This window comes from Podarcis cretensis, assembly GCF_951804945.1.
Source record: "Podarcis cretensis genome assembly, chromosome: 6".
In the NCBI taxonomy this organism is placed as follows: domain Eukaryota; kingdom Metazoa; phylum Chordata; class Lepidosauria; order Squamata; family Lacertidae; genus Podarcis; species Podarcis cretensis.
This window is the reverse complement of record NC_137175.1, coordinates 57,989,846-58,007,727: the sequence shown is the minus strand read 5'-3', so window position 1 is coordinate 58,007,727 and position 17,882 is coordinate 57,989,846. Positions and strand designations below refer to the sequence as shown.

Here is a 17,882-nt window from a genome sequence, read left to right as displayed (position 1 = left end):
ATTAAAACATGCTTTGTTTGGGGCACTGGAAAAACTATTGTGTCTGGCAGATGTGGCAAGATGACACTTGGGTGGTTATACTGGGTCTGCAATAATCTGAATCATATTGTTTATTTTGTCTTACAAAATGTAGTGGAATATAAATTCAGTTGTTCTCGAATTTTGTGGAAGTTTAAAGTTAATGTACAATCTGTTATATTTTGAATGAGTCTAAAGTTATTATTTAAAAAACCCTCTTTCTTTTGATCAGACAAGGCCAGGCTGTGCCTGTTTGGCTCTTCAAAAAATGGATTTGGATTTCGTGACAGTGACCTGGATATTTGCATGACACTAGAAGGCCATGAAAATGCAGAGGTATTTTATTGTTGCTTTTATTTTATTTATTCAATTTGTATACTGCCCTTCACCCAAAGATCACTGGGCAGTTCACAGCATTAAAATACTAAATGAGAACACAAAATACATAATACAGTGGTGCCCCGGGTTACAAATGCTTCAGGTTACAAACTCCGCTAACCTGGAAGAGTTACCTCGAGTTGAGAACTTTGCCCCAGGATGAGAATGAAAATCATGCGCCGGCGGTGCATCGGCAGCAAGAGGCCCCAGTAGCGAAAGTACGCCTCTAGTTAAGAACAGTTTCAGGTTAAGAACGGACCTCCGGAACGAATTAAGTTCATAACTAGAGGTACCACTGTAAAACAAAAACAAAAGGGAAACAAACCTGTAATCCCTCTCCCACAGACACATTTAAAAGGCCTTAGAATTGGCCAAATGCCTGATTATAGATAAGCTTTTTTGCCTGAAGCCTAAAGATAATGTAATGAAGGCGCCAGGTGAGCCTCCATGGGGAGAGCATTCCACAAATGGGGAGCCACTGCAGGAAAGGCCCATTTCTGTGCTGCCACTCTCCAGATCTCTCATGGGGGAGGCACTCAAAGAAGGGCCTCAGATGATGATGATTGCAGGGTCTGAGTCGGTTCATATGGGGAGAGGTGGTCCTTGAGATATTGTGTTCCTGAGATGTTTAAACCTGCTCTTTGGAGTTCTTTTTTAAATACATTTTATATAGTTGAAGGAAGATTATTGTAGCATATGTGTTCAAAGTACTTGGTTACTCTGAATTCTTTGTGGGAATATGTAGGTAACACAGGCTTTTTATTTATTTCTCCTAGAAATTAAACTGTAAGGAAATTATTGAAAATTTGGCAAAGATTCTCAAGAAGCATCCAGGTATGTGTATGGAACTTTGTGCTGCTTATATGCATTTTTATGTGTTCTTTGGCTAAGGGGAGTATTTAACATCTTGAAACCTTATCTTATCAGGTTTAAGAAATATCCTGCCTATAACAACAGCCAAAGTGCCTATAGTAAAATTTGAGCACAGACGAAGTGGCTTAGAAGGGGATATCAGCTTATACAATACACTGGCAAGTATCATCTTCAGTAAAAGTCCAGATGTTTGGTCAAAAGATCACCTGTATGTTTCACTCCTTTAAATTCATCAAGAGCTGTTATTCAGAGGGCATAGGGGCCTGCAATTGTTGGGATCCCACACATTGCTTGGAAGTATGACCTCTTCCTCTGAATTTGTTTTTGGCTATGTTTGTGACCTGCCTGAAATTTTGTAAGAATGTAAATATGCATTGTTTTGCAACATTTCTTATGTTCAGTCTGCAAATTGAAGTGTGCCTGATACCCAAAGCCTGATACCCAAACCATTGGACTTTGTTTTATAGGCACAGCACAACACAAGGATGCTTGCAACATACGCAGCCATTGATCCGAGAGTACAATACTTGGGATACACAATGAAAGTTTTTGCAAAGGTAAATATAAATAACGTGCAACTTTAGCTTATTGCCATGTGTGCTCAGTGGTTTCTGTCCCCAACAGGTGATGACAGTTCAAGTGCAACTTGTTTTTTAAATAGTTTTCTGAACAGTTACAATTCTGGAAGCTTATGAAATTTCTGATTTCAAGCAGCGTCTGATATTTCTGCAGAAGCTACTGGTAGTATATATAATCATACTGGCCTATACAGAATTAGGTTTTCAAAGTCCCTGTTGATGGTTGGATTATATCTGTTTGACAGATTACTTGAGCTGCAATAATAGAATGCGGGTTTATATGTTGGCTTTAGAACTAGGTATAGTAAATTAGTGCCCCATTAATCCAAATGAAATTCATAGTTACCAGAATCTAAAGCTGTACTTTAATCCGTACTAGGATTTTTTCTTTACCTTTTTCCTTGAAGAGCAGACATACATGCCATGTATGATATTTGAACTCTGATGAGTTTCAAAAGTGGTTTCTAATATAACATGGGTACTGCTGCTTTAGAAGCATGTCCCCTGTCATCAGGGGCATGTGGAAGTAGTCACACAAATGAGCACTTTCAGAAATCGTATCCTTGTGCCTGTTTGACTTAGGTTATGTGCATGCCAGAGGTTGACAATATCATTCTCAGAAACGGCAGCATCACAAAATACTTCTTTTCTTTTTTCATTGTTATATCTTGTTAAATGCTCACTATATTCAAAATGTATTTGACCAGCGCTGTGATATTGGAGATGCATCCAGAGGAAGTCTGTCTTCATATGCCTATATCCTAATGGTGTTATACTTCTTACAACAGAGAGATCCACCAGTAATCCCAGTTCTTCAAGAGGTAGGTTTTCAGGAAAATGTGCTCTGGAAGATTGGCTAGAGAATTATGTTTCTTTTCAGTTCATTTTGTATGTGAGGCCAGTTTTGACTCTTGTTTTTTTGGAGAGGAGTTGAAGTTGCAACTGCATATCTCCCATGCCACTTCACGGGTTCTGTCTTATCACACTGAGCCACTCTTCCAGCTTCTTCACACATCACAGGATTCCACTGCAGAAGGAATTAATGTGCTCCTCAATATTAGTTTAAAAGCAGCATACATAATAATTGCACACAAGAGATTGTTTTGCTTTTCAGATGTGAAATATATGTGTGGGCAATCATTGTATTTGATGCTTTGCCTTGAGTAGCATATTAATTCCAACGGAGAAGTACTTTTTTATGTCAGAACTTTTATTACCTGTGACGCTGTTATAAATGAGGAAGAATGTGAGCATTCTCAAGCAAAGTAGTGCACGAAATGTTCTTTATCTTGATTATTTTAAAAAGTTAAAAATGGTGAGCTATCGATTTGAACTCCACCCAGCCCTTAACCAAATTGAGGTGTCACAAACAGGTTTAGTGCAAGTCTCATTTTGAGCATATATGGACTGCATTCCTATCACCACTAAGTAATGTAATAATCATTTGTCTCCCTGCCCCCACTCCCACAATCTGGCATTTCAGGTCAAGGAAGGCATGTGTCCCAGCATTGTTTCAGAACTAACTGTTAATGGTTTGCAAATACATCCATCTGGGCCCTAGTAATATTTTCTGTGATATTTTCATCCTTTTCAAAAGAGAGAATACTTTCTGATTTTGGATTTGTTCATTACCCCCTCCTCCCCCACCCCACCCCACCCCACCCCATTTTCTGCCTTTATTCTTCATGATGTTTTAGATATTTGATGGACAACAGATCCCTCAGAGAATGGTTGATGGATGGAATGCTTTCTTCTTTGATGATACTGAAGAACTGGTAATGTTCTAATTCTGGAATAGTAATTGAGTTCTTAGGTGTAGTAGTATTATATCACAATTACATATACATGCTTAATTATTTTTTTTATAAGACCACTAGCAATATATTTAGCATTGCACAAATGAAAAACAAAACACCTTTCTGCAGAATCTGTTGGACAAGGGAAGGGTAAAGAAGTGAAGAGCTGAAAGTCTCAGAAGTACAAAATTAGATAGTGGCAGCAAGAGCTTTAAAAAGTTATAGAATTAGCATTTTGGCAACTGTTAAACAGGAAATGTGCCACTTTGGTTTTTGGTTACAGAAATAGCACAGGGCTATTTTTATTGCCAATCCCAGCATTCATCTTCAGCAAAACTGTTTGTAAGACTCTTCTACAAACAAATTTAACTTGTTGTATCCAGCTCATGTGTTCTGGTTTTCATAGACATCTGTTTGCTACTGAGAATAGGATGCTTGACTAGACATGTCTGTGGTTTCATCCAGCAAGGTTTTTCTTATGCTCTCATGCCTATTACTCCTGATGATCATTAGTAAGCAAGATGCTCAGTCAACATATAGTGCAAAATGGAAGTGGGCTAGTCTTCTCTTTTCAATGCTTCTTATATCCAGTGAATTATCTGCCTCTGCAATGAGCACATTAAGAGAGGAAGTAGCCTTACCTGAACTTTCACAGGTAGAGAGTTTCCTATGAATGTAAAAGATGCGTTTATTCCTTTTCCCTGCTACCACATAGATGTACATTCAGGACGGCCCAGCTTTGCAATAGATAGATGCCACATACTTCACAATGTGTTACTTTGGAACCATCCCAAACTTAAAAGTATTATGTTCACAATAAAGTACTTTATCTGCTATAACTTTTATACAGAAAAACCGTTTACCTTCTCTTGGGAAAAACACAGAATCACTGGGAGAACTTTGGTTAGGGTTACTGCGATTTTACACTGAAGAGTTTGACTTCAAAGAATATGTCATCAGCATTCGTCAGAAGAAGCTGTTAACCACATTTGAGAAACAGTGGACGTCCAAATGCATCGCCATTGAAGGTACTTATGGAATATCTAACATAAAGGATATATCCCCCTGAAAGAATTTCTCACTTATAAGTGAACTTCTATTAATGTTAGTGAAAATGTTACTTGCCAGTCTTACACCAGCAGTATTTGTTAACAGCAAAATTAAGTGCTGTTGGAATTTTTCCCCCTGCTCCTTTAATACTGTGTTTATTTCTTCTGTTCAGATCCTTTTGACTTGAATCATAACCTGGGTGCAGGAGTATCCAGAAAAAGTAAGACTTGAAAAATGTTCTATTCAGTGTTAATAAATTTCTAAAGTGACACTTCATTAATTGCTTTTTTCTCTCCTTTGACAGTGACCAATTTCATAATGAAGGCATTAATCAATGGGAGAAAATTATTTGGTACTCCTTTCTATCCGGTGCTGGGAAGAGAAGCTGTAAGTTTTCTTATTTTGTAACTTGTACTTTTCTGCTGTGGTCACAAAGTACCTTTATTGCAGTTCTATGGGTCCTTTTGAGTACATGTAATTTAATTTCATAATTGGTTTAGTGATCTTGGTCATAATTGTTAATCAGTAGGACTGAAAACTCAAGGCTTAATAGTTAGGTCTTAACAGAACCCTAAAATATCAAGTTGGTTCTTTTACTTCCAAGATACATTACTTACATTTTGTGTATGTTTGTATTGGTGTTGAACAAACAACAGCAGGATATGAGAACTTCCACTTTTAGGACTGTGTTTAACACAGTTTCTCACAGCTTATCTTGCATAAACATGCAAGCATACACTGAATGTCTTACTCTTGGGCTCAGTTCTAATGAACTGTTGCTCCTCCTTTCCTCCCTCTCTGTCCTTCTTCCAGACACTTGAATTTCAAGTCATGTATCTCAGATAAATAGCTAAAACTCATGCATTCAATCCCAGGCTGCTAGTCAACAGTTGAGAATAGTGTAGAGTAAATGCTATCTTAGCTCCTCGTGACCACAATGATTAGGTTTTGCAAAACTTGAAAGTTTGTATTTAGTTGGTTTGTTAGGGTAAAATATATTGCTTGTTTCACTTATTTTGTATTTCTTGGAAAAATAAGGCTATAAAAAACCCTGTCTGGTATTATTACAAATATATTTTACAAGACTGTAAATATGAAAATATCAACCTTGTCTTTTGCCTTTTCTTCTTAATGAATGTCTTACTTAGTGAGATATTCAACTGCTGTTTCTCCCTCCTTTCCCCCCTGTTCCCCATTTCTCTTCAAAGAAAGTGAATACAGAGAGCTTGTAGGTAATAGCTTGTTTTCCCCCTTGTAGGAGTACTTTTTCAACTCTAAAGTATTGACTGATGGAGAACTGGCACCCAACGACAGGTGCTGCCGTGTCTGTGGCAAAATTGGTCATTACATGAAGGACTGCCCCAAAAAAAGGAGGTTGGGAAAATAAACACATGGCTAGTTTAAATTTTTTTATGCTGAATGCAAGAAAACAGGAGAAAATAATTTTGTTTGCCTCAAGGAACACACCTTACTCTCTTAAATTTTCTTTCAAAAACTGTTTTTAAGAAAATCACTTTATCTTTCCAATGAAGGAACTCATAACTAGGCAGAGGAGTTGGTGTAAAACAGTGCTAAGTATTCTAGTGAATTACTTACCACTTGTGTATTTTTTCCTGTGTTTTCATGAACAATACCATAAATGTTTTGTGCTTTGAAGGGCAAGTGCAGTGGCTACTTGCCTATGATGAAGCAAAGGGTATGGGAGGAACCATGTGTGGCAATTGAGAGCTGAGCTTAACTTGAGGGACCATTTGGGTCCTGTAGGCTTTGGATGAAATTGCAGCAAACAGCACATCTCATCTTTCCTCAGCTTACTGAGCAGTACAAACTTCCTTTGCACCATGCTGCAGTGGGTGGGAAGGGGTTGGATTATGCCCTGCTGACCTGCACTGGATTCTGACTGCCAAATGATACCCGCATCACTTTCCTTTTCTGCCCACTGCTTTGGTAGGTGGAAGACCCTATGATGGGATCTCACAGTGGCAGCTAACAAAAAGACCAGAAACATAGCTTTCTGGATTCTGGGCTAAGCCAGCCAGAAATCCATTGCAACCCAAGCCAGCCCTGGGCCATCAGGGACAGTGTGTGCACCAGCTTCAGACAGGTGCAACCATTATCCTGCCCCCCACCTTTTGCCCAGTTGGAACGTGCAGCAGCTCTGTAAAGCCACCACCATGTTTTGGGTGATGCGATTCCCAGTTTTTTTGTCCACACAGGGACATTGAAATGAATCTTAAGGCTTTGGCTGCCTGTTTGAAAGTCACACAGCTGCAAGGATACTTTTAAGCAATGCTTGCATACCTGTCCCCATTTAGAGTGAAGAAAAAGGAGAATGAGAGGGATGACGAAAAGGAAGTCAAGGAGGAAGACAGAGAGACTAGAGAAAAGAGATGTTTTATCTGTGGCGATGTAGGACACGTTCGAAGGGATTGTCCGGAATTTAAACAGTCAAGACAAAGAAGCAACGGTGCTCTCGGTAACGGAGCTTACTTCTGAGTAGATATGCATAGCACTGCACTGTTTGTCCTTTATTCTAGCCTTGCTACCCATGGTCCAGTTAGTGGAATTGTTTGCATTCCTGCTGACTGATGCAGGATTTGCCTCCTATTCTTTAACTCTTTGGTTTTCAGCTGGTGGGTCATAGCCTGATCCAAGGTGGGTCATAACAGGAGCAACACCACCATATGGTAAAATATTAAGAAATGGGTCTCAAAATGCATGTTTGGGTTAAAAGTGGGTCCTTGGTCTGAAAAGGTTGAAGATACCTGCTCTAACCCTATTCACAGGAGCCAATATTGCCTTCCTTGGACCTCTCTGGCAGAGGACATTGTTGCAATAGATACAGCAAATAAAGTTTTGGATGCATAAATAATTTTGTCTGCACATATCATTGCTTTGGACCACAGCCTATTGGTTTCTTAACCTGTATTAAACACATTCTTTATGCTTTATCACTTAGGGACTCAGTTAGTCCGAAGCCTTGTAAACTCTCAGCAAGTAACTGGATCAATTCAACAACAAGTGGAAAGACCCTTACGTGCTAGACAGACATCAGAATGTGTAAGTTTCATTTGATTCAGTGTTTCTGAATTAAATTTTATATAAGAAATCAATTTCAATTGTGTAAGTAATATAACAATAATGCTTGTGAAGTGTATTGCTGTAAAAAGGCCTCTGTAGAGTTCAGAAGTACAGATTCTTGCATATTTAAGGATTGAAGCAACAATTTAGAACAAATGGAAGAGCCAATGAATTAAGATGCTATTGGTGACTGAAAATTAGTAGGACATTTTTAAAGTTACATGTTTTATTCCAGTGGGAGTTTAGGTGACTGCTTATCAGTGGTAGGGCTTGTTCTACAGAATGATTTTGTTCAGATGATAGTACCTTGCTTTAATAAGGTGATATAGGAACAAGATCTTTGGCCACACAGTCCCTTTGTATGATCAAGAAAATAAGCTAGGAAATTAACCGTAATTTCTGGCTTTATGAACCAGCAAACTATGGTTAAGAGCTTTGGAACAAATCAAAATATAAAGCCAACCTCAAACTATATCTTAGATTGTTCTGAAGTTTGTAACCATAGTTCCCTGATTCAGATGAACTGTAAAATTGAAGTTACAGGTAGGTAGCCGTGTTGGTCTGCCGTAGTTGAAACAAAATAAAAAAAAATCCTTCCAGTAGCACCTTAGAGACCAACTAAGTTTGCTATTGGTATGCACACGAAAGCTCATACCAATAACAAACTTAGATGGTCTCTAAGGTGCTACTGGAAGGATTTTTTTTATTTTGTAAAATTGAAGTTAACGAAAATGTCCTGGATTGTTTGCTCCCTCAATGAAGTGAAGAACAAACAGCAAAGCTTGTTCATGTTTCATATATTAAGTTAAGGTCATCTGGTGAATATGGTGAATCTGCTGTCAGTTAAACCTTATACTTTAACTCAGGCTTCCTCAAACTTGCCCCTCCAGATGTTTTTTGGCCTACAACTCCCATGATCCCTAGCTAGCAGGACCAGTGGTCAGGGATGATGGGAACTGTAGACTCAAAACATCTGGAGGACCGAGGTTGAGGAAGCCTGCTTTAACTGAACTTGCAATCATGAAGAATTTAGTTCTTCATAAAAAGTCCTCACAATGGATAGTCCAGCCCTATATGTAGCCTATCTCAACTCAAAGACAGTAGTTTAGTAAACCTAGAGCTCAAGAGACTCCTTTGTGAAGACTTTTTAGCATTAAGTGCTTAAATGGAACACTTAACTAACTCATGAACTAATACAAACTACATCCTTTTTTCCCCTCTCCAGTCTGATTCGCGTCAGTCATCTTACTCTCCACAGCCTCAGCAATTTACTCAGAATTCCTCTCCACCAACCTCCATTAACCAGACTCAGCCACAACCAATATCCCAGTCTAAGCATGCTCTGCAGCCCCAGCAAGGGGCACAACCACCCCACCAGGTCCAGCTGCCTTTGTTTAACTTTCCCCAATCTCCCCCAGGTCAGTATGCCACCTTGCCTAACCTGGGACTATTTCAGATGCACCCTCACCACCACCACCACCAACATCACCACCACCACCAAATCCAACTTCCTAACACCTCGTGGCCTGTTATTCACTCTGCACCGGGTAATCCTCCTCACGCGGCAAATGTTCCTTTTTCTGTGAGGGCTGGCAGTAGCAGCAGCCCGCCCAATAACCAGAGCAGCGTAAGCCTGAATGATCCCAGTATCATCTTTGCACAGCCTGCTGCCAGGCCTGTAGGAATCCCCAGCAGTACTCATGAGGGACACTGGCACAACCCTGTGACTCTAAGCTCACTGGTGAACAATGGCACGGTGGGGAACTCAGGTAACTCTCCTCTCTTGTCTCCTGTTTTGTACAAATACTGACAGTTTCTTTGCTTAACGTTTCTGAACCTGTTCATTCTGACTATGCTGTATATTCTGGGGTGCAGATGAGGAACCTTTTAGGAAAAAGATGAATCACCGTGTATTTGCATAGGCTACATAAAAAGTGGTTGGGTTTGGAAGGCTGTTTTCATAGCATTTGACAAGTTATTTAAAGAGATAATAGTTGGAGCTTTCTGTCAAGAAACTTTGATTCCAAATCCGAGTCTGAACTTCAATAGGGATGGGCTTCAAAGAGTTCTGTGCATCAGTAGAAAGAACTTCTGCCCAGTTTCCTTTTGAGCTGCGTCCCCTTGTGCTGTGTTTAATACTGTGCTTCAGGAGCAGCTTGAGGTGTGTGTGTCAAGGAAAAGGACCTCAGTGTATGAGCAGAACATTAAGCACAGCCCTTTGGATCCCATCCTAGCTAATTAGAAACCTTGCACCACCTTTCCTTAAAAGATCAGTGTACTCTTCTGAGGCTCAGTTTGAGCCAGGGCCAGAAACTAGCTTTCAGTGCTAGGACCTCAAAAAATGAATGGTAATAAAAGCCCCTCTTGAGTAATAGAGTACCTGTCCTTTACCACTGCAGAACCTCAACTGTATCACCATCACTTGGTGAATAATGTAAAATGGAGCAGATTGTTTCCTATTGGTTTTATATGACTCTTTAATTTTAATTTTTAATTAAATTTATATTCCACCCTATAGCCGCAGGTCTTCAACTGCTTCTATTGTATTTCTTATCCATGTATGCATATTTAAGATTGCTTTCTGCATGCAGAGGGGAACTACGTATTATAGCACCAAGAGCTCCTGCAGCTCAGCAGCAATGGATACTTTTAGTCTATTCATGGCTCCTTGGGTCCAAAATCATCTTGTACAAGCAGAAAGGCACTTCCACAGGGGAGCCCTTCTAAATTCTTCTGATTTCCCTTTCCTAGTGCAGCTGCCCATGTCCCATCCCATGCTGTTCCAGAGGGCCCAAAAATAAAATTAAGTAAAGAGAAACATAATTAAAAAAAATACTCGTTACTGCTGTGCATTTTGCTTTGCAGGTTGGTGATTTCAAATACAGTAATCTTTTCTCTCCTTTTCATTTTTGAATGAAAACTAGATCAGGGCTTCCCAGGACAGTTTGGTAAAGCGAACCCTCCTCCTCCTCCTGTTCCTTGGGACCATGGCACCCCAGCCCATTTTCCTCTCCTGCGAGGGACGTGGCCTTACAATATTTCTCCGAACTACATGCAGCAGGGAAATGCCAGCTATCCATTGAATAAACCTTTCTACCCTCAAGGTAGTATCTTCATGAAGCAACTTTCTCACCTTTCTGCTATTATTTTTATTGGTTTTGGTTTCAGTTGTTGTGATAAGAACAGGTCTTCTAGGAACAGCTGTTGTGCTAGTGCAATGTCATACTGGGCTCTTACTCAAAGAGATCTTTTCTAAGTTGCTTGTCTATAAAAAGCTGCAGTCTTTTCTGAATTTACCGTATCTGTATTAACCACTTCCATTCTTTGCTGTGCACTGTCTGTTCTCTGCCTGTTTAATAGGAAAAGAATTCATTGGTTTAACTAAACGTGAACCTGCTTGTGCAAGTAGATATCCCAGATACCAAGCTTTTGAGGCATCTTATGAAGCCCCTATCTTGAGGTGGAAAACCTGTGGCCCCATAACTCACATCACTCTTGATGATTGGTCATGCTGGCTGAGGGTGATGGGAGTTTGCCTCCAACAATATCTGGAGAACCACTCTTCTTTCACCCTTGCAATTTTTGTTCCATCTTGATAGTCATGCCTCGGTCCACAAGTATGTCAGCCTATTTCTTTTCCATAAGTGCCCCTTTCTGCTGCTAAACTTGCAGGAATTTAAAAACTCTCTTTCAACCTAAATGTTAAATTGTATTTGGATAGTTTCTGCTAAAATAATTGTAACCTATTTTCTTTCAGCTGGCTTACTGATGCAGAACAACCAGCGGTTTTCACTTCTGTCCCAAGGACACCCACACTTGAACATGAATTTCATTCAGCAGAAAAAATGAAGTTTAATTAAGGGGATGGGAAGAAATCAGGTTCTGGATTCAAATCTTATTGCAACATGTTTAGATAAGAGATTATTTAAAACTGTTTTTAACTGTATCATTTGTACATAGATATAAAATATAGTTTTTACCAGTATCACAAGAAGTGATACAAATGTCATCTATTTTATTACCCTATTTTTAAGGGGAACTGTGTTTTATTTTATCTTGATAAATTGTAAAGAGAGTTTTTAAAATTAAGTTGTTTATTTTCTATTAGCTTTATTCATACTTTGGTTCAGACTTTATATCTATTGTTCTAAAAAGAAATTAGAAAGGGATTTCATGTGTTAAAGATTGTCATTTCTTTACAGAACAATGTAGTGCCAAAAACTTTTTAAAAGGAAAAAAATAAAATTGCAAAATTAGAAATCATAAGTAGAATTTTTCATTTGTATACACAGCTGGATTCTGTTAAACCTTTTTAAAGTACTGCAGACTAGGGTGAAATAGTATCTTGGAGTCCATATAATTGGCATCTAAATATATAAACCTCACAAAGTTTTACAAGTCTTCATATAGTATTGGTGAGCATTCATCCAAAAAAGGAAAGGAAGCCTCATGCTTGTGAAACTCAGATATTTCCCCTTTGAAACGCCTATGCAATTAGATTACTAGTCATTTCTTGCCAGCATCTGTGCCCAAAGGAACATGGTCCCCAACAAAAAAAAAGTGTACGGACAACTCCTCATTTACGTGAGGGTTATGTTCCAGAGCACTGAGCATTTAAGTGAAATCGCGTATATTGGGAACACAATTGAAAAACCTGCAAACACCACAATCACTTGTTCCAAACCTCCTTGCTCAAATTCCAACTCGTCACCGGCCTCAAGGGTCAGTGCAAAGGCTCCTGGGATTCCTAGACACTGTTTTCACACTCTTATGGCTGCTTTTGCCCCTTTTCATGCCACCTCTGGGTTAACCCTCTATTGTGCCACCATTTTCATTTAATTCTTGGTTAGGGGGTGGGGGAAGATTGCCCAGAGGTGTTGTCTAGTCATACAGGGTTACACTATTGGGAGATAAGTGAAAAAAGGTGCAAGTATCTTAAATCACAACACTGCATTCCAACCTTTTGAAAATTAAGCTCATCAATACTTGTTGAAGCATCCTTGAATAATAATTAGTTACACAGCACATTTGTTCTGCAGCTTGTTTATCAAAGATTTTAATAAAGAAGTTACAATAATACACCTGAAGTAATTCCCTACAGAATTATGTACATTTTTGAACAGCTTGTTGGCGGATAAAATTGTGAGTTACATAAAAACTGTTATACAAATACTCCAAAAGTAAGACTTTCACAATAGGTTTCACAATGAATTTAAACAATTCATTGTGCCTTGCTATTATATAGTTTTAAGCAAGTACGGGCTGTCAAAAGAATTTTTTACACACTTCTTTTAGGAAAAAAACATATGAACATACACTGAATGAATGTCCCCACAAGTTAAACAAAGAATATTATGTTGTCAAAGAAAATGTTGTGAATACTAAGCGAATACAAAAATTATTAGCTGTCACAGCAGCTTCTACCCATCCTGATGCCTGATATCTACAAGAAAAGAAGTGGTGGCTCAGATTCTTGAACTCTCTAGGTTCACTCATTTCCCCGACGACTCTTCTTATGGCTCTTTTTAGATCTGAAAGAAGAACAAAAGTAACTCACTGTTCAGTTGATTCTCAGGAACAAATAAATTGAACATGTAGTGATAAATTCACCTCTGGATATTAATACAGTGATTATGATAATCACAAAAGTCCTAAAAATATATTTCCAAGATACATACAATCTATCTTGAATTCATAGATACAAAAAAGTTGTTGGTGGATAACAAAACCTAGCAAGAAATCTGTAAGCAAGACCTCTTGTAATAATATCATTTAAAAGTAATATGAAATATGTACCTTTCTGGGGACTTGGAATGACTTCGATGTCTATGGCTACGATGATGCCCTGCTGAGACAAGACACAAAATCTTTACTTTGATTTCATTCTCTACAGAGAATTCCTCCTGAATGTAACATCAAGTAAAGCAGAGTGGTAACAGGGGAGACTCAATCAATTTTAACTTCGTTGGGGCTTGAATCCTAGTTTCTGTGAGTAAAACTCTGCTCAAGGGTGCTCCAGAATAGTGTCGTATGTGGCACCAAGGGCAGCAATGGAAAGGAATAATTTCGCTTCCATGAACAGAGCTGGAACTGAGGATCCAAGCCATATTATAAACAGATTTGGCCCCCGTACTGGTAGAAATGGGAAAGTAAATTAACAGATGCCAGAAAGCCACCCACAACTCCCTCTCCCCAAAATAAAATTACCTGGAGATTTAGATCTTGATCTGTGGCGTCTTTCCCTAGATCTACTTCGGTGTCGCCTTGGGCTCTTGCTGCGATGCCTTTCCCGACGTGGTGATGGACTATAGGGACACAGGCTATTAGTGTAAAGTTCACACAATTTTTTTTTTTAAAAAAAAATCAGCTTGATAATTTAGTAAGTCTCCTACCTTCTCCTCTTCGGGGATCGGCTTCGCCTAACAGGGAAGGGGGGGGAAAGAAATGTTAGTCTGACAATAGTTTTAGGTACAGCATTAAGTTGGTTAAAAGTATTTTGCTGGCTCCAAATATGTTACCTTCTAGGAGATCTGCTTCGGCTTCTTCTGTAACGCAGAGTTGGAGATCTGCGGGGTTTGTCTAGATCCCTGTAGCCTCTTCTCCTGTGATCAGGTGAGGGAACTCGCTCCATCTGAAAATATTGTAAGCAAAGCATTCTGGAAAAAAACCCCTTATGTTCAATGCAACATCTCAAAAATGAACTTTTAAAAAAGATTTTACAGAAGCACAAAGGACTCAATGCTTTAAAAAAAAGTTCTAGGAATAAAGTAAAGTTTGGACAGTCTTCTGATCTTCCTTTTGTAGAACATCAGAACTGAACAATTAAGAATAAAATAACAATAGCTAAGGCCAGTTCTAAAGCTCTTTAGCAATATGAGCACCATATAAGAAATGCTTTCTTGCACTATGTAAAGTCAATATGTTAGTACTCTTGTTATAGAAAAGGCCCTCAGGGGAGCTACACAAATGTTCAACCTTTTCATCCTCCTCTTCCTCCTCCTCGCTGGACTCCACATCATCCATATCTTCTTCCAAAGCGCTAATTCGTGGTTCCAGTTGTTCAGCCTCTTCAAGGACATACCGTTTCTAATAATGAATGAATGAATCTTAATTTGTGTTAGCCATTGGCCATAGCAATAAAACAACAATACGATATACAAAGAATAGAAATAAAAAGTCAATTATATAAAATGCATTTTAGGGTTTTGAACCAATAGTCAAATAGAGGATCTTATTCTGATTGCTCCAGCTAAAAACCTTGCAACCTTTGATGTCACCTGTTCATCTTGAATCATTTCTAATAACAACAACAACCAACATTTCTCAGTGGAAGCAATACACATTTGGAGGACATAGGGTTGAATCACAAAGGTCTTGTTTTTCCAAATTTAGATTTGGGTCGCCCCCTCCAACCATTATACAGTGGTACCTTGGGTTACATACGCTTCAGGTTACAGACTCCGCTAATCCAGAAATAGTACCTCGGGTTAAGAACTTTGCTTCAGGATGAGAACAGAAATCGTGCTCCAGCAGTGCGGCGGCAGCGGGAGGCCCCATTAGCTAAAGTGGTGCTTCAGGTTAAGAACAGTTTCAGGTAAAGAACGGACCTCCGGAACAAATTAAGTACTTAACCCGAGGTACCACTGTTTTCTGATGTGTAGTATTTTAGGGTTGATTCATATTTTTATTGTTAGCATGTTACAAGCCATTACACACCTGTAGTCTAGGTAAAATGACATCACAAACTCGCTCATCATGGAGCAGTTGATCAATAAACTCATCCACGTGCATTAGTTCAAACTCTGTAAAAAAAATATTTTAGAGAGCATCACTACAATATCTACAATAAAAAATTTAAAATGGGTATGGCTGAAGATCAAATAAACATCGAACAATGTAGTCCTATTTTCCAAATAAAACCACAGTATAAAAGGAGTAGAAATATTGCAGTTAATATTTTGTGGATACTGTGCTTCTTGGTTGCAAAAACAATAGTTCCTTACAAAGCAGATAATTTAATAAGTGTTAATTAAGACTATAACATCAAGACTCCTACACAACATATTCCACAGATGCTATCTACTTTGGTAAAATTGATTAAATACCACCTAACTTAATGACTGCTTTGTTGATGGGCAGGAGCTGACCAGATAAATTATAAAACTGAGCCACTTACCCCCATTTCTATTTTGGCTTTTTATTTTTCGATAATCATTGTACAAAGGTTCTAGGTATTTGTAGCAATCTATAGCAGTGCCAGTCAGTCTCATGTACAATGCACCCAGCAATCTTACATACCTAAAAATTAGTAAACACAAAAATTATTATTCTTCCAAATAAAATAAATAATAATAGCAATAATAATAATAATAATAATTTATTTATACCCCGCCCATCTCGCTGGGTTTCCCCAGCCACTCTGGGCAGCTTCCAACAAAATATCAAAATACCGTAATACATCAAACATTAAAAGCTTCCCTAAACAGGGCTGCCTTCAGGTGTCATCTAAAAGTCTAGTAGTTGTTGTTCTCTTTGACATGTGCTGGGAGGGCGTTCCACAGGGTGGGCGCCACTACTGAGAAGGCCCTCTGCCTGGTTCCCTGTAACTTGGCTTCTCACAGTGAGGGAACCGCCAGAAGGCCCTTGGTGCTGGACCTCAGTGTCTGGGTAGAACGGTGGTGGTGGAGACGCTCCTTCATTGGAATACATGCTCTCAGCTCAGAATTTGAAACTATACCCAAAATTTTTCATTAATGTAACCTTCATGTGCCACATAGCGGATTCTAGGTTCAAGAAAAATTAGAGAGGTACAATGGCAACAAGATTACCTGCAAACAGGCAAAACATTTGTATCATAGAAGAATCCTTCTGTGAGTACTGACTAAAGAAACTTGCACAGTAAGGGTAATGACTTAAGAAATGAGTAGATGTAAAGATGAGAACCGTCTAACGTGAATCTGAACACCAAGAAAGGCTTTTGCTAATAATTGGAAACCACAGCTCTAGACTACTTCTCTAGCTATTTTCTCTTACTTGAAATCTTCATTCTTTATAAATTCAACAATGATATCCTTTTCAGGCTGTATCTGCAGCATCTTCAAAGTCAAGCACAAGAATGGTGTAGGCTTGATATTTCCTCCATAAACTCCACCAGTGTATCTCAGCTCCATGGCTTTATCCACCACCAGTTCAGCTATGAAAGGAATCATATGAAAAGGCACTCAGATTCAGAAGTTAGAGCAAGACCAATTGCTCATGTTTAAGCTGGAAGTTGTATTTTTAGTCAACTAGGAAGGCTAGGAAGTCAACTAGGTTTACTGTTACTAGAGAATTTGCTACCAGAAAATACTATGATGGTGATGGAACTTTAAACATGCATAGGATTTGGATTCTTAATAAGCGTTCAAATGACTGCTGCCAGCCCAAGCTTTCGATACTTCAGGTATTACCTCAAGTGGTTCGATCACCGGTTAAAAATATTAATAGGCGACTGCTTTTTTCCCAGTGGGTACGCATGCCCCTAAACGTTTTGTGAATCTAAGTTTGGCCTCACTGAGGTGCAGCCAGTATATCATTATGAGTAGGAAAATGAGAGTACCCCTAAACATTTTTATTTTTAGGGGGGAAAGCTCTGATAGGTGATATAAGGGAAACTAACTTATAACACTGGTTAGTCAGGCATCTTCTGGCCCTGGAGGGCTTTTGTGCCCTCGTTTCACCCACCTCTCCCCCGGTGTGTGGTTTCCAAACTGCCCCACCAAAGTGGCAGGTATTCCCCAACTTCCCCACACGGAGTGAGCCCCTCCTCCTCCACCCCCAGACGCCCTAGGCCTCACCTGTGAGGCCGAAGCACTCCTCCTTCCAATACTTGGATTCATAGATGCGAGTGCGGATGATTTTCTCCACTAGGTATTGAGGGTTAGTGCCGTGGATGCTGTGCGCGTCCTTCACTGTCCGGTTTGCCATAGCCGAAGTCCGGCCCGGCACGAACCCGTCCGCGTAGAGGCCTGGCGAGAGAGGAGGGGGAAACAGAGGAGGGGAGACAAAGGAAGTACCGGACCAGCGCACCGAGAGACGCGTTCCCCCCTTTTTCACTTCCGCTTGGGGG

The 17,882-nt window shown here is 39.3% G+C and overlaps 2 protein-coding genes across 3 annotated transcripts in view; one reads left to right on the top strand and one right to left on the bottom strand.

Moving 5' to 3' along the window:
• Positions 1-12,040, top strand: part of TUT4 (terminal uridylyl transferase 4) — a 33,658-nt gene extending 21,618 nt beyond the window's left edge. The window contains exons 16-30 of the mRNA XM_079982443.1: positions 251-354; positions 1,173-1,230; positions 1,324-1,427; positions 1,737-1,826; positions 2,555-2,668; positions 3,545-3,622; positions 4,494-4,671; positions 4,866-4,913; positions 4,998-5,080; positions 5,952-6,067; positions 7,009-7,169; positions 7,653-7,753; positions 9,000-9,543; positions 10,699-10,878; positions 11,532-12,040. Coding sequence (XP_079838569.1) covers positions 251-354; positions 1,173-1,230; positions 1,324-1,427; positions 1,737-1,826; positions 2,555-2,668; positions 3,545-3,622; positions 4,494-4,671; positions 4,866-4,913; positions 4,998-5,080; positions 5,952-6,067; positions 7,009-7,169; positions 7,653-7,753; positions 9,000-9,543; positions 10,699-10,878; positions 11,532-11,623 — 2,051 coding nt within the window. The 3' untranslated portion in view covers positions 11,624-12,040. The remainder of the gene's footprint in view (positions 1-250; positions 355-1,172; positions 1,231-1,323; positions 1,428-1,736; positions 1,827-2,554; positions 2,669-3,544; positions 3,623-4,493; positions 4,672-4,865; positions 4,914-4,997; positions 5,081-5,951; positions 6,068-7,008; positions 7,170-7,652; positions 7,754-8,999; positions 9,544-10,698; positions 10,879-11,531) is intronic.
• A 761-nt stretch (positions 12,041-12,801) lies between these two features.
• Positions 12,802-17,746, bottom strand: PRPF38A (pre-mRNA processing factor 38A). 2 transcript variants are annotated; one of them, XM_079982449.1, is made up of 10 exons: positions 17,611-17,746; positions 16,808-16,967; positions 15,951-16,072; positions 15,491-15,576; positions 14,750-14,860; positions 14,293-14,405; positions 14,167-14,193; positions 13,982-14,079; positions 13,571-13,622; positions 12,802-13,305 (listed from the first exon to the last, which is right to left on the bottom strand). In XM_079982449.1, the coding sequence occupies exons 1-10, from the start codon at positions 17,738-17,740 to the stop codon at positions 13,263-13,265; spliced, it is 942 nt and encodes a 313-aa protein (XP_079838575.1). In that variant the 5' UTR covers positions 17,741-17,746; the 3' UTR covers positions 12,802-13,262. The 2 variants fall into 2 exon arrangements, with proteins under 2 accessions (XP_079838575.1, XP_079838576.1); XM_079982450.1 differs by having other exon boundaries at positions 13,571-13,619.
• Positions 17,747-17,882: the final 136 nt, after the last annotated feature.

What these genes read in the sequence shown, in the direction of transcription:
- PRPF38A (XM_079982449.1), bottom strand. Translation starts at nt 17,740, where the DNA reads ATGGCAAACCGGACAGTGAAGGACGCGCACAGCATCCACGGCACTAAC. An exon ending in GGAGTGCTTCGGCCTCACAG is followed by an intron (nt 16,968 to 17,610) that starts GTGAGGCCTAGG and finishes TTCCTTTCATAG; the next exon opens with CTGAACTGGTGGTGGATAAA. An exon ending in ATCAAGATCTAAATCTCCAG is followed by an intron (nt 13,623 to 13,981) that starts GTAATTTTATTT and finishes GTCTTGTCTCAG; the next exon opens with CAGGGCATCATCGTAGCCAT.